Source organism: Amblyraja radiata, chromosome 24 (assembly GCF_010909765.2).
Source record: "Amblyraja radiata isolate CabotCenter1 chromosome 24, sAmbRad1.1.pri, whole genome shotgun sequence".
Taxonomy (NCBI): domain Eukaryota; kingdom Metazoa; phylum Chordata; class Chondrichthyes; order Rajiformes; family Rajidae; genus Amblyraja; species Amblyraja radiata.
Genome location: NC_045979.1, coordinates 11,989,312 through 12,014,688, shown reverse-complemented (window position 1 = coordinate 12,014,688; position 25,377 = coordinate 11,989,312). Strand labels below are relative to the sequence as shown.

At 39.4% G+C, this 25,377-nt stretch overlaps 1 protein-coding gene across 11 annotated transcripts in view; it reads right to left on the bottom strand.

Moving 5' to 3' along the window:
- Window positions 1–4,610: 4,610 nt before the first annotated feature.
- Window positions 4,611–25,377, bottom strand: part of ppfia4 (PTPRF interacting protein alpha 4) — a 551,689-nt gene continuing 530,922 nt past the window's right edge. For 3 of the 11 annotated variants that reach the window (XM_033042435.1, XM_033042438.1, XM_033042439.1), the window contains 6 exons: window positions 19,447–19,622; window positions 17,994–18,091; window positions 15,555–15,730; window positions 15,403–15,471; window positions 12,000–12,174; window positions 4,611–8,187 (listed from right to left, as the gene is read on the bottom strand). In XM_033042435.1, coding sequence (XP_032898326.1) covers window positions 8,129–8,187; window positions 12,000–12,174; window positions 15,403–15,471; window positions 15,555–15,730; window positions 17,994–18,091; window positions 19,447–19,622 — 753 coding nt within the window. In that variant the 3' untranslated portion in view covers window positions 4,611–8,128. Of the gene's footprint in view, window positions 8,188–11,126; window positions 12,175–15,402; window positions 15,472–15,554; window positions 15,731–17,993; window positions 18,092–19,446; window positions 19,623–22,083; window positions 22,111–25,377 lie in introns of those variants that run through there. The other 8 variants (XM_033042428.1, XM_033042431.1, XM_033042430.1 and 5 more) reach the window with 6 other exon arrangements.

Here is a 25,377-nt window from a genome sequence, read left to right as displayed (position 1 = left end):
ATGACGTTTAATTATTATAAACAACATAGGAAGACTACATTGTCAGGCACAGATGAACATGTCATTCCAAGTGTGCGGAGGCCCCAGATCTAGTCTGTCGCTGAAAAAAAATATTTAAACCTGTCCAAAATTAGTTTGGTTATTCATCTTCCAAATTAAAAAAAAAAAACACCTTGCCTTTACAAAACAACGCAGGAACTATTCTTGGGCATAGAAGTGAAGTGTTTAGAACTGTGAACCATCAAAACTGACTATTGATCACTGCTCATGTGGAACACATGTGGAACACAAAATAATGTTCAAAAACAGTAGTTATTTTTCCTTAAATATATATATTGTAATAAATTATGTGAATGATGCAAAATATATCAAATAATTGCATGAACAAAAATAACTGGACTTCTAATTTCTGGAAACATAATGATTAAAACTGCACATTTAGTTCAGGTTTTTATGGACTCCAAAACAATTTGCACTACAATGCACAGATTCGATATTATGTACACTTATCAGCATATTTTACTTTGAAATAATAATTAATCTTATCAGTTCCACATTTCCTTTGGACTGCATTACCAGTCCATCATAAATTTCTGGAGATTATGAATGTCATAAAATTGTAGGATTCCATTTTTAATTTATCAGTGAATACTTTATCAGGAACTCAAATATTATGCATAATAATGAGCTCTCAAAATTATTCAGGCCTTAAACAATACTGTCTACATTTACTTGTCATTCACTGCATGCATACATTTTTAAGATTAAATCTACACCAAGCCCAGCTCATCATCCTCTTTGGATCTCAATGCAAGCCAATTGTTAACACAACATTGCCTCCCTTCCAACAGTTTAGATTGTGTGAATTGACTCGTCATGGCAATCAGCTCAGAGATACAAGTGCACATGTTGAGGCAAGTTGGCCACAGCATTAGTATTACTCACATAGAGATGATAAAGATATTTATATTTTAAATAGGAACCATCAACTGATGTCTGCCCAACAGTTTAACCAAACACTTATTACATCAGCATCTATGGAGCAAAGGAAATAGGCAACATTTCGGCCCGAAGCGTTGCCTATTTCCTTCGCTCCATAGATGCTGCTGCACCCGCTGAGTTTCTCCAGCACTTTTGTCTACCTTCGATTTTCCAGCATCTGCAGTTCCTCCTTGAACACTTATTACATCAGTACTGACTCATGTTCAGTACATTCATCAAACCAAAGGTGCTGGAGTAACTGAGTGGGTCAGGCACCCTTCTTCAGACTCAACCACTTGGATAGACTTAGCCTGACTGAAGAAAGGTCGCAACCTAAAATATTACCTATCCTTGTTCTCCAGGGATGCTGGCTGACCCACTGAATTACTTCAGTACTTTGTGCCTTATTGTGAGTTAACCAGCACCTGTAGTTCTTTGTTTCTACATTAATCAAACCAACATCTGCCTAAACTTCATTATTCCCCAATATAGTGACTGTGACTGCACAAGGGAATGTCAGTAAAGGGTGTAGTCTGAAGAAGGGTCTCGACCCGAAAGTCACCCATTGAGTCTGAAGAAAGATCTCGACCCAAAACGTCACCAATTCCTTCCCTCCACAGATGCTGCCTGTCTCGCTGAGTTACTCCAGCTTTTTGTGTCTATCTTCGTGTTTTTATTTAACTGGTCATTTAAGATCAATATATTTCCATTTACATAAACCTTACATGGCACACATTGCTCTTTCAAGTAAGTTAAAGGTTTAAACAGCATCAAGATAGGCACAAAATGCTGGTAACTCAGCGGGACAGGCAGCATCTCTGGATAGATGGAATGGATGACGTTTCGGGTCGAGACCCATCTTCAGATTGTCTGAAGTCTGGAGAATCATCTTCAGACTCGAAACGTCACCCATTCCATCTATCCAGAGATGCTGCCTGTCCCGCTGAGTTACTGCAGCATTTTGTGCGTATCTTTGGTGTAAACCAGGTCCTTCCTACACATTGATAAGCATCACTTTCATTAGATAAATTCTATTTATACATAAATTAAATATCTGCATGTGTCAAATAAATTTCCCTCCCCAAATCCGAAACCCAGCTAAAAGGCATTTGGTGCATAATCTAAAACTTGCAAGATATATCCCTTCTGTTACCCACTTTAAAAAGGTGAAAATCAAACAGACAAGGAGGTGATGAGTGGCACCACCTGCACCACCATAATCCTACCTCAGCGATGGAGCACCTTGGACCACCTCTTGCACTACCATCCACCCATTTGTCTAATTGTGTTTTGTACTAATGCCCTGTTTTTTCTAGTGTAATTTATGTTTTGTGTGTTGTCTGAATCTACATGCCTCTGCTATTGCTACAAGCAAGATTTTCATTGTCTGTAATTGTGCCTATAACATAAACTCGACGAAGAAGTATCTCGGCCTGAAATGTCACCTATTCCTTTTCTCCAGAGATGCTGTCAACCCGCTGAGTTACTCCAGCTTTTTCTGTCTATCTTCGTTTTAAAGTAGCATCTGCCGTTTCTTCTGAGACTGACTTGATTTTTATGTCCTTGTGGTGGCACAGTGCAAAGCGTATCTCCAAGTATTCTTGGTAATTCTCCAATTTCAATCCAAAAATCACCTTAACGTACTAAACAATTTATTAAAGTGCATTTGTATTTGTACGTAACTGAGCCTTTCATAAGCACTATATATTTGCTGAATGGTTTTGTGATGGTTAGATAGAGCTCTTAAAAATAGCGGAGTCACGCACTTACTATCCTATATCTCTCTCTACTTTCCTTCTTTTTAAGGTTTAAAATAAGAAGTGGTACAGGAAATGTATTATGTTCTTCTTGGCTTATATCGCTGTAATGTACATTACTTCTAATAAATAAAATATTTAAAACATTTTTTTTTTAAATAGCGGAGTCAGGGGATATGGCGAGAAGGCAGGAACGGGGTACTGATTGGGGATGATCAGCCATGATCATATTGAATTGCGGTGCTAGCTCGAAGGGCCGAATGGCCTACTCCTGCACCTATTGTCTATTGTGATAAAACAAAGGGAAACTCCTTAACACGTGCCCAAATAGCCAGTTGCATTGGTCCATGTAAATTACAGGATATGCATCATTTTTAAAAAGTTTCTTTGATGGCACAAATTACAATAATCTCAAAATAGATCCCCTTAATTTACATTAAGATCAAGCAACAAAAAGCTTTTCACTGTACCTCAGTACATGTGGCAATAAACTAAACCAAACTAAACCATGTCATAGTTTAATGAAATAGAGGTAGTGCATGCGTTCAATGAATTCCATGTGTAGAGGTATTTAACATTTAGATTTAGAAATTAAAATAAAATGACCCGATTCAAATATGATCTAGTAATCAGATTTCCTGAATGGACAACCAGCTATAATGTAGATAGACTTTGAGCAATACCAGCACTCCCTTGCCCCGTCCCAAACTGATCACTGTTAGTGTTAATTTAAAAAAAAGACCAAGGCGATATGTGTCAACTAAGATCTGTACCATCAGCACAGCACACTCAGAAGATATGTTCATTGTTAAAAAACAGGCAATAGGTAACAGAACTCTGTACAGTTAAATAATATCATTCACAACTTCATCACTTCATGTGTATGAATTTCTTTATCTTTGAATTAGTACATTTGGTAACAAGACAATTACCATATGACAAGGCAAACTTGGCATAAATAATGTGTAAAATCCAGGATTGAGTACCAGAACAATAAGAGCATGGGAGATCTTGGGGGGAGCACAGAGGAAAATAAAATTTAAATAATATGCCCACATGATAGGTGGAGATTTTATTACAGAAATTAAAGAAAAGAGTTTCTTTTTTTTAGATTCACTTGATTAAATATGGTTACAATTTAGGAACAGAATTTCAGAGCATATTAACAGTAAAGGATCCATTGTGCATCAAAGAGATTTTAAACCATATTTACATGTAATGATAGGTGAGGTTGCAATCAGTGTTGCCAAATGGAGCAAAATTGGACTTTGGTGAGACAGCGACAGGCCGTTTTTCTGGGCAACTTTACTGCTTTGAAAACTTTGATCAACATGCTTCCTGAGTGCTGTTTATTCATAATCAACCTAATTGAAAGGATTATATTTGAGCTTAAAATGCTGCAATCTGATACTGAAATCAAAAGCACTGGGCGAATTGAACTGAACTATCGCAAGAAATTCAGTCTCTCTTAAAATTATTTAGCTTAGGTAGTTTACACCCCAGCAGTATGAACATTGACCTCTAATTTCAGATAGTCCTTGCTTTCTCACTCCTTCCCCTCCCCTTCCCAGCTCTCCCACAAGCCTACTGTCTCCGCGCCCCCCCCCCCCCCCCCCCCCCGACCAGTCTGAAGAAGGGTCTCGATCCGAAATGTCACCTATTCCTTCTCTCCATAGATGCTGCCTCACCCGCTGAGTACCTCCAGCATTTTTATCTACCTATTAATAAGACAAGTATTTTTTAAACCTGGTGCACTGTGCTGGTAACAAACTTCATTAAGTCGAGCACAGGTAGTTCTTGAAGATTACCAATGTATTCAGAGAAAAGTTTAAAAAATACCAAAAATCATGATCAATTAACATAAACTAGCACGATTTTCATTTATTTTATTAAGAACGTTCAAATCTAGCTATTAATTAATTTTGAGTATGAAATATGGAGCAATTTTTTTAATTCAATGCCTTCTCATAATTACATGTTATTTTCAGGCAATTTTATTATGCTTTCCTCCATGAACTGAGAAAGGAACCAGAGACTATTTTCAAATTTACTAGAGAGGTGAAAATTGGACTTGGAAGGTTCTGATGACATTGTCCAAAATGTATAGGATGAATTCAATAAAACCTGTTATAAGATCACAGCTGTTACTAGGTATTTATGAAGTCCTGTTCGTTTTGGACTTCAGCGTATACTGCTGCTCTTCACAGGTGGGAAATAATAAGCAAATCTTAGGGTCAGTTCATTCTGTGGTCCTACACAACCCCTACATGTCACCTCATGCTGAACTCAGTAAATAGGAAGAAAACATTACTTTAGTTTTGCGGCACTTGGGAATTAAAATGTTAAAATGAGTGCCTTTCTTTATTGTATTTGCAAAACACTCATGTCCAAGAAACATTTTGACTTATTTCCAAAAAGTGCTGAATTAAAAAGATGCACACTTCAACAGCTTTGAAGGATTATATATAATATATATTTATCAATTTATTAAAATGAATTTTATAAAATAGGATCAACATTTTGTTAATCTTCATAAAAGTATTCAATGGTCACTATTTTTCGAGGGATAGTCACAAAGACTAACAGAACAGAAAGTGCCAGTGCTTAACCATGTTGAAGAAGCATGTTAAATTCCTCTTGAAATATCTGGTAAAGTGTTACTTTGTTTTTATACTTTGGAAAATCGTTTCCCTGTCTCCCTGTAATGAGTTTAACTGCATGTATCTGCCACATTTCAATAATGATTAGATTATTATATCTGCTTAAAATAGGGAAAAAGACAAAATGCTTTGATTCTGATTTTTTTCAGTATATTTAAAAAAATGGGAATTACAACTGGAAACATTTAGCTGATAGCTTAAACAAGACAAGGCATCTTTTGATAAAACTGTAATTGATATTCTTTTAATCCTACAACTTTATCAATATGTGATGACGTTGCGATAGAAACTGCTCATTTCAAAATATTGTGAATTGTCGAATTTATACCTGGGAATCTGAAATCAGAATGATCAGCATTGGAGGTTAAAAGCATTTGGATGCTGTGTTACTTTGTGGTCTCTTAATACTCTCAAGAGTATCCTTTCCAATCGAGTCTGTACATTCGATAATGAATGAGAGGAAATGAGGAAGGGAGAAAACTAGTTGCATTTGCATTTCAAGGAAGATTACTGAAATAAATACAGCAAATGATGTGAAAAAATATAGGAAACAAGGCCTTGTGTAACCAACCACAAGGCTAAGTTGAAACCCAGTTGTATTCGCATAAGGAGTCAAAACGTTTTGTTTTAATGTTCAGTGGAACAAGACTTTGGGAGCCCAAAACTGATGCCAATTGGAAAATCAATGCCTTACTGACAGGACACAATTTAATGGTTGTTATTTCCACAATTATCAAAAAAAAAATTAATAAAGCTATCCATTCATCACATCATGTGCTGCAATTGGCATGGTGGACACATACTTGCACACAATTCATTGATAATGAACAAATGCTCATCAAATATAACAAGATGTTCTTGCAAGATATCAGCAAGATAAAATGGCAACAACATCAATAATTAAGACAGCATTTAGGTTGAATCTATATTTTTCAAATTCCATTAAATTATCTAAAAAACGCTGTTACAGTGAGCAATATTTATATACAGGTACATTTACATTAAAAAAAACTTGCATTACTTCATGGCCATACGCTTACATATAGCAGATATGATACACTTGGGAAATAAAATACTACAACCAATGAAACTACAATGACTGTACTTGAGGTTAAAAGTTGACAGAATCTTACTACATACCGTACTTTGATTATAACAATATTAGTGAAATATCTCAAAAATGAAACCCTAAAAGTCTCAACCAGCGTTGTAAAGGATAATTCCACAAAGAAAGTTGTTACCAGATAAATAAAATGATAATGTGATAACTGTGTATCCATATGACATTTTTCTGAGCCTAAGTAAACTATTGCCCATTCATGTTCAATATACATTCAAATCTTCTACGCCTTTCTATTTTTTGTGCAACAGCATTTGATCTCCATTGTCGATCTCACAGAGATGTAGTGGATTATTCCCGAAAGGCAGCGAGCATATGTCCATACAAGTAGTGGGAATGCACTGGAGGAGACAAATGATCAATTATTAATTATAATCCTTCATAACTGGCTTTCTGCTTTCATGAAGATGTTATTCCTTTCCGGGAAATGGTTTCCCACAATAGTCCTCCAATATTTTTCTCATATTGCCATGCTATCCTGACATGAAAACGGCTCGAGCTTATTCAATCACCGCAGGTTGGCTCAATTCAACTCTCATTTGACATCAATGCACTAACATGTTGCAGAGGGAGAATCATCAGATGACATACTGAGGTAAGAACATTGGATATTTCTAAGTACTCTCAGGCTCTGAAGGAGCACACACTTATTGAATACACCTGCGGATTGCTTTATTTTGGGAATGAATTTAATTCAGAATGTTTTAGAAGCTGAAAGGCACTTTTAAGAAAATTCTTGAAGAGTTTAGCGAGGAAGGTCAAGATGCTACAAACAAAATAGACAGCTTAATACATCTATGCTCTTATTTTAGTTTGGGGGCAGGAGGAGGCTAGAGGGATAGGATAGAGCTTGTCAAAACATTATCGTGTAAAACCTGACATTTTATGTGAAATCAATATTGAACCATTAAACTCATTACTTCATGCTTTCTGGAATGTAATAATGTTGTACCTGCCCAACCTGTAAACTAGAGGTGTTTTTTAATTACAATGAAATAACTTTAGTTCTTTAAACTTGTCCAAATAACAAAATTGAGACTGTGCAATAGATCGGTTGACACAACCTGATCCCAGCAAATTGAGACTCTGTACCAGAAGAAAAGGGGATGGATCAGAGAAGTCGATTGGTGGGAGAATGGGAAATGATCTGTAATCTTGATAGTGAGAAGCAAACAGGTTCACAGTAGTTATTCAATGGATACTTAATTCAGTTTAGTCAATGCAAAGGGGGATTCAAGATTCATCCTCCTCTGAGTTCCAGAAGCTCATTCAGAGTAAATAACCAATGCTAGCCACTCACTATGTCTTCTGCAACAAACACGCCTAGTTTTTCAATAACATATGGATAAAGTTAGACGATTTTAAAAAAACAGGCAGCTTTTGACAAATCCTTAAAATATCATTTCCACGTGCTCAATTTGATGATTTAGATCATCTCTTTGGAACAAAAATAATGGCACAAAAAAAAAATTGCTGGAAGTACCTGCGTGTAACTTTTCATGTACTGCACCAAAGTTCCCTACTGTTCTATCCAACAGCCACGAGAAGCAGAAGGGTAAAGTTACATACTCACCGGTTATTCACCGTTGACTCACTGACTGATCTGGATGTCAGCAGGAGTATGTGCGTACAGTTGATGTGTCTAACCTCTGTGTCCCTGATGTAGCAACTGTGTTTCCATATGACAGCATCAAAAAATTCACACAACATGCAATAATTATGTCAAGTTATTCCTGGAGATTAGCACAAAGATAAGTACCCAAGCTTCAAACAAACATCAACGGACAACAGTCTTTCACTTAAAAAGTTAACTCTTCCCACTCTCTGGTGTCTATGGGCTTTTTTCCCTTTATAAGATTACTCAGTGGCCAAGCACTGTATGCAAATAAAAATTGAGGGTTCTGGAGTCTAGACCTTCTATAGTCGGACTAAGCCTATCTCCAGGTCCTTTCCATCTACTTCGACTAATTCCTCACAATATCATCACATTTTCTGCAGGATTGTATTTTCCTGGTTGGGGTGTCCAGAATTAGCAGGTCAGTCTAAAGTAAAGCAGGGCGGCACAGTGGCCAAGCGGTAAAGTAGCTGCCTTACAGCACCAGTCCCAGGTTCGATCCTGACTACAGGTGTTCAAACTTTGTACGTTCTCCCTGTGACCACGTGAGTTTTCTCCGGGTTCTCCAGTTTCTTCCCACATTCCCAAGACGTGAAGGTTTGTAGGTTAATTGGCTTCTGTAAAATGTTCCTATTGTGCAGGATAAGTGTACTAGTGATCGCTGGTCGGCGTGGACTCGGTGGGCCGAAGAGCTTGTTTCCACGCTGTGTCTCTAAACTAAAACACAAAAGATTTGGCCATTCAGGAGGGAAAGAGATTTCTTCTCCCATTGCTGGTGAGTTTTTTGATTTCCTCACCCAAGAGGGGTTTGGAGACTCGGTCATTAAGTATATTCATGTCAGAGATAATTAGATTTTTGGATATTAAGATCCTTGCCACTGACCTTGGAGAAAGAACCCTGCATAGAGACATGTAGGGATAACTGTGGTGTGGACTGCCCCTTTGCCTTATTGGTTGCAGCCAGTTGTCAATTGTCTTTGGAGCCCAGCTGCTGTGATTTCATCAAATTCAGAAGTTGATTGATTTTTTTTTAATGTTGCGGAAACCAAGAAGAGTGGCTCAGATCAGCCACCATTTTACTGAATTTCATGGCAGGCATGAGTTAAATAAATCACTCCTATTTCTATGGCCAATGTCTTTATGATCGTCCAATTCAATGCACAACAGCACAGTAGATATTAAATAACGCATCGTAGACTGAGGCATTAGTGCTTACTACCCGCATGCAGGGTCTCTATTTTGAAGTATTTTCCCAGATACTGATATGAAACATTGGAGACTCGCACCACAGCAAAAAGCAAATCTCCATATTAAGTCAACTAGGTCAGAGATAAACTATGGAGCCAACTACTCTGTGGACAAATGTTTGCATGGCTTTGAGAAGGGGAGGACTTGCCTGACAAATTTGCTGGAATTCTTTGAAGAAGTTAATAGCAAAACAGACAAAGGAGAGTTGGTAGATGTTGTTTACCTAGATTTTCAGAAAGCCTTTGAGAACGTGCCACAGGGGAGGCTGCTAAGGAAGATGTGAGCCCATGGTATTAAAGGGCAGATACCAGCATGGATATCAGGTTGGCTGGACAGCAGAAGGCAAAGAGTGGCAATAAAGGGGGATTTTTCTGGTTGGCTGCCAGTGACTAGCGGAGTCCCACGGGGCTTGGTGCTGGGGCCGCTGTTCTTCACGTTGTACATTAATGATTTGGATGAGGGGGTTAAAGGTTTTGTGGCCAGGTTTGCAGATGATACGAAAATAGGTGGAGGGGCAAGTAGTGTAGAGAAAGCAGGGACTCTGCAGAAGGACTTGTGTAGGTTGGGAGAGTGGACAGAGAAGTGGCAGATGGAATATAGTGTGGCAAAGTGTGGAGTCATGCATTTTGGAAGTAGGAATAAAGGCGTAGATTATTTTCTAAATGGGGAGGGAATTCAGAAATTGGAGGTACAAAAGGACATGGGAGTGCTGGTGCAGGATTCCCGAAACATTAACCTGCAAGTCGAATCGGTATTAAAGAAAGCAAATGTAATGCTAGCATTTATTTCAAGAGGGCTTGTATGCAAAAACAGGGATGTAATGCTGAGGCCCTATTAGGCGCTGGTCAGGCTGCATTTGGAATATTGTGAGCATTTTTGAGCACCATATCTGAGGAAGGATGTGCTGGCTCTGGAGAGGGTCCAGAGGAGGTTTACAAGAATGATCCCAGGAATGAGTAGTTAACATATGATGAGCGTTTCACGGCACTGGGCCTGTACTCACTGGAGTTTAGAAGAATGAGGGGGGACTTCCTTGAAACGTACAGAATAGTGAAAGGCTCCGATAGAGTGGATGTGGAGGATGTTTCCACTAGGGTAGAGTCTAGGAATAGAGGTAATAACCTCAGAATTAAAGAATGTTCTTTTAGGAAGGAGAAGAGGAGGGTGGTGAATCTGTGAAATTCTTTGCGACAAGAGGCTGTGGAGGCCAAGTCAGTGGATATATTTAAGGCAGAGATAGACAGATTCTTGATTAGTACAGGTGTCAGAGGTTATGGGGAGGCAGGAGAATGGGGTTAGGAGGGAAAGATAGATCAATGTTGGAGTGGACTTGATAAGCCGAATAGCCTAATACTGCTCCTATCATTTATGATCTTATGACAAGCTACTGGAATGTACAAACAAATTAGTTCAGCTTAAATATTACCCACTACCTTTTTTTGGACAATTTCCATTATTTCTCCTACATGCTTCTTAAGGTCAAAAGGTTGTAAGTGATAGGAGCAAAATTCGGCCATTCGGCCCATCAAGTCTACTCCGCCATTAAATCATGGCTGATCTATCTCTCCCTCCTAACCCATTCTCCTGCCTTCTCCCCATAACCTCTGACACCCATACTAATCAAGAATCTATCTACAGTATCTCTGCCTTAAAAATATCCATTGATGGCTTCCACAGCCTTCTGTGGCAAATTATTCCACAGATTCACCAGCCTGTGACTAAAACAATTCCTCCTCATCCCCTTCCTAAAGGTACGTCCTTTAATTCTGAGGCTATGACCTCCAGTCCTAGACTCTCCCACTATAAAAAACATTATTATTATTTAAGTCTGGGATGGGAAAAGTAGATGGAGGGTACTGATAGCTCTCCCCAATCAGCTAGCTTGGAGTCAATGATTCTGGCTAGTTGCACCCTAACATAGAAACATAGAAAATATGTGCAGGAGGAGGCCATTCGGCCCTTCGAGCCAGCACCGCCATTCATTGTGATCATGGCTGATCGTCCCCTATCAATAACCCGTGTTAACCTAATCTATCATATCAAGAAATGAGTAAGTAAATAAACTCCATGTATTTTAGTGTTCAGAATTCTATATGATCATAAATATTTCACATTTTGTAAGAAAGTTCTTTTTTAAGCAAGATACAAATCAGCTTTACTAGTCGCACCATGTTGAATCTTAATGTATGGTATGCAACCAGGGTTAGATATTAATATTTGTTCAGGATTATCAGTTAGTTCTGTATACCTTAATACACAAGCAACGGGTTTATATTTCTGTTGCCAACCACGTTCAGCCACATAACAAGGATGGTGGTACTTTGAGTCTGACAAATGTTCCAGCTGTTACTGAGAGATAGAATTGAAGTTCTATCCTGTTTCATGCAATTCAGTGTTATGTTAATACAGCACAGCTAACAGACAAGTTAGATATATTAAGGATACATAAATTATTATTAGTTGTGACCTTTGTTTTTGACATTACACTCTGTGTAACACTACACTGTAAAGCATGCAACCAGTTATATTTTGATCACAATGTGAATTAATGATGCTTCTTATGTATATTAGTAACTGGCAATTGCATTTAAAATGGCCGAGAGTTGGTGCGAATTTACCTTCTGGTTGAATTTTCATCGGCTGCACTGATGGAGCTGGGCTGGACATTGCTGTAACCCTGAACCCTGCTGGTAGTGTTTCTGTAGAGCCGGCCATCATGGCAACACTATGGACCTCTCGTGGCCGAAAACGTTTTCTCCATGATGGTGCCCGCCTGAAACTTTTGTCATCACCCTATAGTAACAGGAGAATGAAACATTCACACCACGGGAACTGATTTAGGAGCAAAAATACTTCACGATTTTCAACAGTTAACAAATACCTGCCTCAAAATTCTAGCCTATCACTCTTTCTCTGACTTTGTACTGTTCTGCCAGTTCCTAAGACTGAATGTGACTTGGTCATTTGCTTATTCATTGTTCGGACATTTTATGTAATTCTCCAAAGTACCTGCAGAGGCATTGTTGAGCTACCACAATTCTCCTCATTTGCAAAGTTACATCTATTTAAGGTCATTGACAGCTACAAGCCTGAAACTATTACTCTTCTTGATTTCCATCCCTCCCCCAAGCCCTTTCTGCACTCATCTTGTCGAGAGGATCCACTCCTGCACACAACTCCATGTCCACTAGACTGCTGACATCACAAATGTAAATGCTGTTCTTCGCCATTATTTTCCTCATCCCTGTCAAAAAGTCACCATGACCAGACCTTTAGAATACTCACTTACGATTTATTTTAATCTTACATATTAAAGTCTCAGTTCTTATCTAGCTTCCTCTCCAAGGTTGTTAATGCTAAGTTGTCAGAACATGTCTGCATGTTGTTGCTTTCTGACCAGTAGGCTTATTTTCTTCGTTTCCACGTTTGAATGCTCACTAATCAGTTTTTCCCTCTCCCACACCACTTAAAAGGCTCTAAGCAAAATCTTCTCTGTGACTGTAACTATACTGCTCCATCATTCGACATCCACAAATATCTTGTTAAATAGCCATCTTTCATTAGGCAGCTTGGAGGAGATAACTTTGGATAGTTCCACTCTGACCCAAGACAATAGACTATATCCTGTGGGTGAGGAATTGTTCCCGCATTTAACTATGGCTGGGGATGCTGTGATGAATGTGAAAATACAACTCATTCCACAAGATGGTTCTCAGCTCTTCCATCTTCAAGGCAAGTTCCTATCTCTGGCTCAGTGAAGGGTAGAGGGAGGGGAAAACTGACCACCATGAATGTACAACACCAGGACCAGAATTAGATTTGTGGCACCCAATGCAGGACCAGAGTAGATTTGTGGCACCCAACCCCACAACAAACACCCATTCAAGAATAAATCTACCACAAAACCAGTCCCACTATTTCTGAAATATGTCTGAAGAAGGGCTACGACCTGAAACCTCACCCACCCTTTTTCTCCAGAGATGCTGCCTGACCCGCTGAGTTACTCCAGGATTTAGTGTCTATCCCCTTTTCGCACTATTTCAAGTTGGGATTTTCTGCTGATATGATGACAAGGCCAGTTACATTCACATGGAACCCTGATATTTGTCTGTGGTTGAACCAAGATTGTAGTGAGGTCTGGAACAAAGCATTTCTGGGGAACCGGAAATGGAAATCAGTGTGCAATTTATTAATAAGTTCCATTCAGCAGGCCAGTCACAATACTTTCCAAATGCTGCTGATCGTTGAAAATTGATTGGGTGGTCATTAGCTGGAATAGGTTTGTCCTGTTTTTTTTGTGGACAGGATATTTTCCCATATTGTGAGTTAAGCGGCAGTATTGTAACTATGCCAATGGTGTAACTGTGCTGAAGCAGCTTAGCTGGATAGGTTGCTGCTTCTGAAGCACATGTCATCAGCATGAAACACAGCATGTTGTTTGGTCTTAGGTACACAAAATTGCTGGGGAAACTCAGCGGGTGCAGCAGCATCTATGGAGCGAAGGAAATAGGCGACGTTTCGGGCCGAAACGTCGCCTATTTCCTTCGCTCCATAGATGCTGCTGCACCCGCTGAGTTTCCCCAGCAATTTTGTGTACCCAAGACCAAACAACATGCTGGTACCCAAGACCAAACAACATCCCCAGCAATTTTGTGTACCTTCGATATTCCAGCATCTGCAGTTCCTTTTTGAACATGTTGTTTGGTCTTATTGTTTTTGCTGCATTCAGTTTTTTTTAGTGTTTTTATCGATATCAGTGAGTGGCTGAGTCAAGAATGGTGAGTGTTTAATTGTCACATGCACTGCCAATTGAACAATGGATTTTTTAGTCCATTGCCAGTACAGACGACTCTCTGGGGAGTGGTGGAATACTAGTCTCTGTGGGAACGTTTGCCTCAAGAAGAAGTTGAGGCAGATCATGTACTCAGCATGTGTCTGAAGATGACTGCAACTGATTCACCAACGTGCTGCCACCGTTGGTTTTAAATTATTTTATATATCAAATTCAGAAACACATTTGTCATTTTCAGGATAGAAACCCTGTCTTTAAGGTTTTCCGTCACCATAATGCCTATTGCATTTTCTTTCCCATCACAACCGTGAAATTGTTACCATTTTAGACAGATTTCTATTCAACAATTCTACTTAAGTGCACCAGTCCATTCTACATCACTAGATGAAAGCATAAATCAAATAGAAATTCAGATTTCTAAACAGATTGACTCTTATCATTCTCCTTAATATCTGAATCAAAAGATAAATTGTTGGAAGAACTCAATGGATCAAGCAGCATCCGTGAATTCAAAGGGATGGTCAACATTTGAGGTTGAGACCTTGCATTAATTCTGATGCTGCTTGACCAGTGTTCCAGTTTCCTACATCTGCAATTTCTAGTGTAATCTTAAAAGCTGAAGTTTGCTAACACAGATTAACCAGATTTGTTTGAAAAATTAACACTAACAGAGGAATTAATACATGTAATTTCATTTGGCCTAAGTAAGTTTAAAGTGCACATTTTTTGTATATCTGCAATTTGATATTATTATACACAAGAAAAAAATGGCATTGATTCCTCCCTATGCTATAAAACAGGGTTACAACCAACAAGGCAGAAATAAATAATGAAGATAAAATGGCAGTTTCCAAGGAGTTAATGTTAGTGTTTTATTTGAGAAAGGAGGAGAGATTTAAAAGACAAAGATTTAAAGAAGAAGTTGTTTGGACCCAAGACAACCAATTTCAGCTATAACAAAGTTGGATAATTGACAATTTTATGTGAGTAAAGAACCAAGAGGTGGAGTACATGGAGAAGAAAGTTATAGAGAGAGAGATCGAAGAGAGATGTGCAATGAAAGTTCAGGGCCAAAGTAAAAAGGAGACGGAGGGAACTTGGTCTAGTAGGCTAGATGAAAAGTGGGAAATAGCTGGCCTCAACCTTCACAAACTAGCTCACGAGCAACACGGAAAAATCATGATATCTAACTTTCCCGCTGCGGAAGTCTGAATGAATCCGATACTCACGTCGTCCAATTTCCGCTCTGTCCCCAAGGCCAACAGGTTGTTGAATTCACGTTCTAAGACCTGCCTTGCCTATAAGAGAGTTAAAGATCAACGTTAAATTTTCAGTTGAATTACTCAATTTCAGGAAAGCAAGACATCAACGTGGAGGTTACCTGAGTATTTTGTGTGGGAATTTGTAATAGTAATGCCAGACTGTTGTAATCAAAATTTTCATCGAGGGCTACCAAGGCTCCGTGTACTCCACTTTCAACAATGTTGTTTGCATATTCGCGAAGTCCAATAGATTGTACCCAGTGAGTGACTTGGTCATTAGTCCACACCAACACATCTAGGCCAAAGTCAAACACAGGTAATTGATTCATATTGAAAGATATGTTAGTTGCACCATCCAAGATTTGTTTTAGGGGCAATCATTTCAATTCTGGAAACAGCCATATTACATGCACTTCTTATGGCTGTTTGTGTGCATTCAGTACAACAGAAAAATACATATGGGAACAGCTTCACTGAGGCTTGTTTCAGACTAATCTAAGAAATTTAGTTCAGCAACACAACAGTATAAATCAGATGAAGCGGTGGCTCAAAAGACAGCGTAGTAGAATAATTCCTCTATTTGGACATGTAAGCCAAAAACTAGCATCAGATGCCACAGATAGCAAGATAGAAAAAAAAAACATTCAACGGGAGCACAAATACTTCTTCTCTGCATTTCAAAGAAGCTTTAATTAAAATTACTTTTATAGAAAAAAAACATGTTACGCACCTATGGAGATCTGTTTTAGGTTTCTGCACGAACATAGACCAGCTGAATCTATTTCAGATGGCTTGATATGGCACTCAAATTGAGTCAAAATATTAACCGTGGTTCCTCTAATGTAACAGTTCACCCAGTGACAATAATTTAACTGTGCTATTAAAGATGTAAAAGACTCATCAGCACAAATGGAGGAACTTCACAAATTCCATGGTTTCTGCGTGACCCAAGTCACATTTTTTTAATATGTGCAAGGAATTTGTCAAACTGTAAGCAATGTTGCAAAACCTATTATTCCACTATGTTCTTCCAATTAATTAAATTTGAAGGTCAAGCCAAGAGTGTTTAATTGTCACAGGTACTGAAATGGAACAATGATAGTCTTACTTACAGCAGCATAACAAGTCTGTAAACACAATACACGATTGATAACATAGTCATAAAATGAGCCCAAAAAGTTCAAAAAATAAAAAAAACAACATAGTGCAAAACAAAGCAAAAGTCAAAAGTTCCGAGTGTACCAAGACAGTTCTCTGATCGAAATATAGTTGGTAGAATGGTTATACGACCCATTGATCATTACAATTGATGTGCACTAGAGATCCCAATATACAGCTGCATTAAGCGGCACCAAATTACTGATTTGAATGGAATGGAGCAACACAGTGGTACAGCAGTAGGGCTGCTGACATGCAGCACTAGAAACCAAGTTCCATCCTGACTACGGGTGCTGCCTTTACGAGTTTGTACGTTCTCCCCGTGACCGTGTGGGTTTTCTAGAGATGATCTGGTTTCTTCCCAAACTCCCGCGTACAGATTTGTAGGTTAATTGGCTTTGGTAAAATAAAATTGTAGATTGGTTCTTGTGTGTAGGATAGTGTTAATGATCGTGGGTTGGCATGGACTCGGTGGGACAAAGGGCCTGTTTCTGCATGATCTCTTTAATATAAATCTTTTTTTTTTAAGTGGCTGTATGTATAAAAGGAAGATTCTGAAAAGACAGCTCAGCAATGTATTTTCCTTTTGATCCTCCATAGTTGACCTTAGCTGAGACCAATTCATAAGCATGGCTGATCTCACATGTGCAGATCCAGAGATAACAAGTCAATGGCTAGGATTTGGTGGTATGTACATTAAATATACTCAAGCATATTTGTGCATGTGTGTGCGGGTGCATGTGCAACTTGATTTTTTGCTATCTACCATTCAAACAGTCCATTCAATGGAAAGCAGTTACATGTGTACATGTGTGAATGTGGTGCATGCCTATACGTCTTCATCATCCGTATCACATTTCATTTCATTTCAAATACAAAGCAATCAACAAAGAAAAATCAAAATGACACCATGCACCTGAAGACTTAAAGCAACAATTTGCAAATCTTTCCTGCCCAAAAACAAACTGGTGGCTCAGTTTCCTACAAAATAATTGAGCCAAATGATCTTCAAAAAGTACAATTCCATCCAGTGACTATAACACCATTAGAAGGACGAGAATGCTGAAGTGTCCTTCAAGTCCAAAGTGATCAGTTCGGTCAGGTTCTTGATAATTTATCAGCCTTGTGTCAAAGGACAAAGGAATGCAGGGATAAACAATTCCTTTGCACCCACCCTACTTCACGTAGGATCTGCTGGTCAATCTTTGAGTAATAATAAACGGTCAATTATTATGCACCATAATAAAACAGGATTCATCTTCATCAGTATATGGAAGTGATCGGAAGGGAATAGTATAGAGAAAAAAGCAGCAGCACATACTTGTAGAATAAAAGATAGAGAAAACTAAACTAATACAGTTTCCGTTCAACAGGGAGACTAATATTTCTTACAAACTAACCTTTAATTTCATGTTGACTCTCTTCTCTCCTCCGCTCGAGATCCTTTCTGTCATAGTTTAGTCTCTTCAGACACATTATACCATAATGTAAACAAGTGCTGGGAACAAAGACATACATCATTCAGTAATACAGATAAACAGCCCCTTGATTAATAATCTTGGTTCTGTGACAACTAGTTCACCCTTCAGCCAAAAACTTGTAGGTTCAAGCAATTCTGAAGAAATGTTAGGAGACAATCTAGACTGACACACTCTAAGGTAGATGTGAAGAAGTGCAAAGTTATTAGAGGTAGAATTTTTTTAATTAGATCGGGTGGCACAGTGGTGCAGCTGGTAGAGCTGCTGTCTCACACTCCAGAGACCCAGGTTCCATCCTGACCTCGGGTTCAGTCTATGTGGAGTTTGCACGTTCTCCCTGTCAATGTGTGGGTTTCCTCCGTGTGCTTTGGTTTACTCCCATATCCCAAAGACGTGCAGGTGTGTAGGTTAATTGGGCTCTGTAATCTGTCTCCAGTGAGTAGGCAGTGGGATAACATAGAACGGGTGATCGATGCTCTGAGTTGACTCGGTGGGCTGATGGGGCAGCTTCCAAGCTGTATCTCTAAACTAAAAGACTAGGTGGGATCTTGTGCTGTTGGCAGTCTCACATGAACTGTACTTCAGAGGTAAATCTTTAGCTAGAACATACCATAGTCATCCACGTAGCTAGCAATAAAATCTTCATTTACTAGGATAAATATACTCCTGGCATCGGAGTGCACAAATCAATTAATTTAAAAAGTAACATTTCATTTAACTTTTAACCATTGAATACAGTGAAAGAACAACATGACTCTTTAGCTGCAATGCAGATCTAAGGCAATAGTATGGTTTATGTTCGCACATGACCTACTGTATGAATTTCCAAGCACAATCACTTTTTGAAATCGGATATTATTATTGGGCACTAATCTATATTGCAAATTATGAAAATATTATTTCAATAAAAGGATAGGATTTTCACAGTGAATCATAGGTACCCGGGGAGTGTTGAAGAACAGAGGGGCCTAGTACAAGTACATGAACTAGACGCAAATGTAGATGGGTCGATGAGTAAGTTTGATGATGAAACTAACATTAAAGAAGTAGCAGACAGTCCGGAAGGCTGTCAGAAGATAGCGGTTCATCTCATTGCCCCCCTCATACAGTGTCAAAAATAATCTACTTCAAATGCCATTAAGATTGGAATGACCAGTTGGCACTTACATGAAATTGAAGTTCAAGACCCCAAAGTCAATACGTCATTTTACAAGATCTTTTTATCTTCCTACATACACTTCCTTCAGACACTTGTGTCAAAATTCAGAGAACATCAACATGTTGAAGGACCTGTTTCTGTGCAGTTATGACTGCATGAGTGAGGCTTCTTCAAATGAATAAACTACCAATGACACAGCAAAGCACAACAACTCACCGATGAAAGCTGTCAACCATCTTCAGATGCATTCGCAGGTCTTTCTTGGTCAAATGGTCAAGCATCCGAGCATCCACCAAACACTCCATGAAATAGCTGCGATATTGGGGCAATCCAAGGCTGGGCAGCCATTCATTACCAATCCACTCGTGATTCATATCTCCATAAGCCAGAGTCTGGGAAGAGGCACAGTACAGTGGCGGTCACATATGGCACAGTTATATTGGGGTTTGCAACTGAGATTGGTGGCTGACTCCTCTCACTCACCGACATAATTCACATTTTCAAATTATTGAAAACAATACATTAAAAAAGTAATCAAACCCAGGAAGGATTCTGGTTCAAGTATCCATTTGCAGGCAGGTTTCGGAAACAGCCAGCCTCCAGATATCTCACGTTTCTCTAAAATGATCATAATTCAAAATTCTTCTCGGGAAATGTTTACGAGAAATATACCTTTTATTTGAGCAAGCACATAGGAGCATTTAGCATTTGCCAATATAGAGGATTATCCTAACAACGCTACCGTTTCATGACATATTAAGACCATCTACACACACTTGAACCGGGAGGGCTTGAGCTGTGACTTTAAATCTACATGCAATTAATTGGTTAAAAATTGCAACCATGCTTCAAACCACCAACCGAAAATAGACATTAGCTTGCCATCTCGAAAAAATGTGGATGCCTTTAAATTTAATAAAACCAATAAGTGAATATTTCTGGTAGAATTGAAAAGCACTGCCATGATAATGGTAACTCACGTGTAGTAACGTCTATTGGCTTTAGTCAAAAATGAAATCTAAATGCATCAGACAGGCAGATTAGAGGACTCACTGCGAGCAAATCAATTCAGTCTGAAAGCCAGGCTCTCATCTTTTTGGATTTCCTCCAAAGTTTTCATGCAACATTTTATTAAGGTAAGGCTCGAGCATTTGAAGCTTTGCTCCTTCAGTTAAGATGTTAGTGCAATAGTTACAGTAGGCAATGTTGTACTTTAGTGTGGAATCCCTTCGGCGCATCGTGCCGGTGCTGACCAGTGATAACCGCGTATATTAGCACTATCCTACATAGAGGGACAATTTACAATTTTTACCAAAGCCAATTAACCTACAAACCGGTACGTCTTTGGAGTGTGGAAGGAAACTGGTGCACGCAGAGAAACCCATGTGGTCAAAGGGAGAACGTACAAACTCTGTACAGACAGCACCCAGAGTCATGAATGAGCCCGGGTCACTGGCACTGTAAGGCAGAAACTCTACCACTGTGTTGACCCTGCACCACTATACAAAACATTCAGAGATCATTGGTAATAGACCTGATCTATGTATGAAGGCTTAAGGAGCTGCAGATGCTGGATTCTGGAAAAACTGAAAGCTGGAAGAACTCAGTGGGTCAAGTAGCATCTGTGGAGGCAAAAGGTGTAAGTCGATATTTTAGTTTGAGACCTAACAACATATCAGAACTATGAACAACATAGTTCAGATGCAGGGTCTTGACATGCTAATATGTCAATTTATACCTTTTGTCTCCTCAAAATACTACTTCACCTGTTGAGTTCTTCTAGTGATCTGTGTGTGTGCGTGCATGCTTGCGCTTATGTGTATGTTTTCTTGCTTATTCTACTTTTATATCTTTACTCGACCAAGAGGGACCCGTTGGGTCCCGTCACCTCAACGCGCAGGGGGGGGGGGGGGCCTACGGAGTCACACACACACTAACCACCCCCCACACACACGGGGGGGGGGAGTGGGAGTGAGGGTGAGAGAGGGGGATGGGAGGAGGGGGGCAGGGGGGGAGAGAGAGGAGGGGGGAAGGGAGAGAGAGAGGAGGGGGTGAGAGAGGGGGGAGTGGGGCAGAGTGGGGGAGGGAGGTACAGGCCACATCTGCCTCTCTCATTCTGCTGTTCCATCTCTGCCGTAGGTGTTCTCTGAAGATTGATCCATAGATTCGAGCTAGGAAGCAATAACCCAATCACCCTCCTTCATCTTTAAAGTTTGACACTGACTGTCAGCAAGATGTTCTATATATTTACGATCAAAGTGTAATATTTCATCCTTGTCAGCCTGACAACTTAAATATCCAGTAGAAGCCAGGTATAAATATAAGTGTGTAGGAAGGAACTGCAGATGCTGGTCTACATCGAAGATAGACACAAAATCCACCCTGTGGATCAGGTAGCTTCTATGGAGAAAAGAAATAGAAGATTTTTCGGGTCGAGACCCTTCTTCAGACTGAGAGTGAGGGGAGAGGGAAACTGGACGTATGGCGAAGTATAAAACCTCCTCAAATATAAGTGACTTTCTTTTTATCCCTCTTTGTTTGACAATTGTATTTTGCAAATTAAATGAATTGGAAAGGCTTCCAAAATTGTGCTGTGTACTTGGGCTCCATGTATTTAAATACTTCAAGACCCGGAGGGTATGAGATTCACTTCAGGTTGTAGCTGGTGTTGGTGCTCAGAAGATCTGAGTTTGGGATCTTGCAGTTGGGGACGAGGGTGATGAGGGGGTGCTGGGCGATGGCATTGTCAGGATACTGAAAGGACAAAGCGACAGCTAAGAAGGCTTTGCTTATCATACAAGATAATAGCTACAAATGAAATTTGAAATTTTCAAATATATTCAGTACACTCACCTGAGCCCAACTGCCCTCCACATTCTCCTAATAGGTTAGCAAGTTAGAAGTTAGTGAAAGCATTAACAGAAAAGAAGAATCTGATTAGTTCAATCAAAAATACCTACATTCCTAGGTTAGAACATTATGACAGCACTTTTCGCTTAACAGATCACCTAGTCTTCGAGGAATGCGAGTTATTCAAATCTTATCACAATGAAGGTGCATCGTCTGAACACATAGTAGACAGTGACTGGAAGAAACACAACCCAAAAACTGCATCCAATGGCGTTGTACGGGTGGTGCCGTGCGACGGCAGCCTCGCCAACAGTCTGTCTCGTTCTTTTCTTCTTTTGTTGTTTTTAGTCTGTTGTTAAATGTATGTTTTGGTTTATCTTAGTTTTGTGCTATGTGGGGGATGGGGGGAGGGAACTTTTTAAAATCTCTTTCCTCGACGGAGACGCAACTTTTTCCGTATCGTATCTCCGTCAGCACTGCGCCCTAACATCGTGGAGCTGGCACGGGGATCGACTTCGGGAGCTCCAACCAACCGCAGGAGCTACGACCGCCCCAATCGTGGGAGCTACCATCGCCCCGGCATGGGAGCTTCCATCGCCGGCTGTGGGAGCTTCCATCGCCCCGACTGTGGAGGGTTCGACTGTCCTGACCGCAGGAGAATAGGAGGGAAGAAGATAATACGTTATTGCCTTCGGCCCAACTTTCCAATGTCGACCAAGATGCCCCATCTACACTAGTCCTCCCAGTCCGCGTTTGCCCCATATCCCTCGACACCATGCCGATCCATGTACTTGTCCAAATTTTGTAAAACTGAAATACATGTGGTTAAAATAGTGGATAACAAAAGGTGTAAGGAACAGAAAGCAGAAAGTAGCGGTGAATTGTTTAACAGTACACAGCGAGATCTCCATAGTTTAAAACTATTCAACTGGACAAAATATTTAACTATATACAGTCTAACTTATTAAAAAGTACTTTGATAATTTCAAAGGAAGTTCACTTAATTGCAGTTAAATTTATAGTGTTAAGAGTAATCTGATTCAGCAGCACAGCCAGGTTTACAACAGAGACCCTTACTCAGGCAACATAAGCAGAAGCTAGACACCAAATGCTGGTAATTCAGCAGGAGAGAAGGAATGGGTGACCTTTCGGATCGAGATCCTTCTTCAGTCTGAAAAAATTTCGATTTACTATGTGTTATATGTGTGAAACTCAAAAACTATGATAGGTTATGTTGCCTGAATATATTCAATGACTTTCTGTTATGGAAATCTGCATAGTTAAGAATCAGACACTTTGTTTAATGTAACACTCACTGTAAATGCCCCTTCATATCTTTAATCTATAACATTTATACACAAGAAAACACCGAGCCTGCAAATGAATATGCAGAGCAAGTAGTACAATTACATGTAATTACAGTAAAATAAATTACAGTTCCAAAGAACTAAGTGGTGTGCAGAAAGCCACGATGAAAAGTTACAAGCACAGAATGCCTGGCGTGAAAAGTTCCATTTCCATCTTGTTTTGAACAAAAATCATTTTAAATTATTTAATTGCGGTCATTTAGGTAATGACCTAGAACAATCAATAGTGTTGTCAGCAATAACACCTAATTAAAATAGATGCTTGAGTCTGATACAGAGTACACATACTTTCACCCTGCCACTGCAACACACTTGATTAGTACGGGTGTCAGGTGTTATGGGGAGAACAGGAGAATGGGGTTAAGAGGGAGATATATATCAGCCGTGTGTAGGAAGGAACTGCAGATGCTAGTTTATACCGAAGATCGACACAAAATGCTGGAGTAACTCAATGGGTTACAACATTACAATAGGGAAGCATCTCTGGAAAGAAGCAGTGGGTTCCTTCTGAAGGAAGGAATGGGTTCAGACCTGAAGAAGAGTCTCGACCCAAAACTTCACCCATTCCTTCTATCCAGAGATGCTGCCTGTCCCGCTGAGTTACTCTAGCATTTTGTGTCTATCTTCGATATATCAGCCAAGATTGAATGGTGTAGTAGACTTGAATGGCCTGATTCTGCTCCTATCACTTATGAATTTATGAACACTTTAACTCCTAATTTCACAAAAGCATCTATAACATAACAATCCAGTTTCCTATACCTGCCCACCTTGACTGATAGGCAACAGGCTGGCAGCCTATCATCGGGGTTTACAGTGAAGCTGAGATCACCTTTATAATGAGCAGATTGGATGGATGTGGTGGCACAGGAGAGGATGCAGAGGAGTTTCACCAAGATGTTGCCTTTCAGTTATGAGGAGAGACTGAAGTGGAGGATGTTAAGAGGAGACGTGATTGAGATATATACAAATCATGAGGGTATAGATGGGATAGACTGTAAAATCCGTTTCCCTAATAAGAGGTTGATATAACTAGAGGATACAGATTCAGAGTAAGTGGTAAGAGACTTTGACCTTTTTCATCCAGAGAATGAGTTCCTGGAATACACAGTCTGAGATAGTGATCGAAGCAGTCACTGACAGCATTTAGTTGTCGAGATGAGCATATTGTACTACCCTGGTCTAGAAGGCTACAGACCAAGTTCTGGAAGATAGGATTAATATGGATGAATGACCACTGTGGCGGGCCAAATGTCCTTTCACCATGTTGTGTAACTCTGTGACTCATTGTAATGTTGTAAGGCATTATCCAGGGCTAGATTCATTCCTAAATTCTTGGCTATCTATTGACACAAAAGGGGTAACTGTGATTATCTGAACAGTAAAGTGAAAGATATATAGTGCCCAATATATTTGGCAACTTAATACAAATGATTATTAAGCAGATGTTCATGTTGAACAATTCAATTCATTTTATTTATGGACAAACTGGAGATGTAGTTGACTCAATGATGTTTGCTTGTGGAGTTGTTAAATGTTTCTCTATATATTGTACCAGGTTCCTGCACCATTACATTTCTATGTTTCTACATGATAAATGGCAGATGACTATCTCTCTAGCTTCGTCAAACTCTATTCCTCAACCAATAATTATGGATGATGCTTTTAATAAAATGTTTCACTCTATTTGGAAAACATTTGACTTTCACACACCGACACAAACCTCCATCAATACACTATGTTCATTCAATCAGTGATGCTTTCTATGTTTCTAAAATTCAATATGCTCTCACTATGAATATCAGGATATTCAACTCACAAAGTTCTTCACAAATGGAAGAAGATGCATCATCATAAAACAATTAAAGTGCCTGTTAGCAAGAAGCATTCATTCGTCATTTGCTGGTGTTAACATGTCAATTAGATAAAG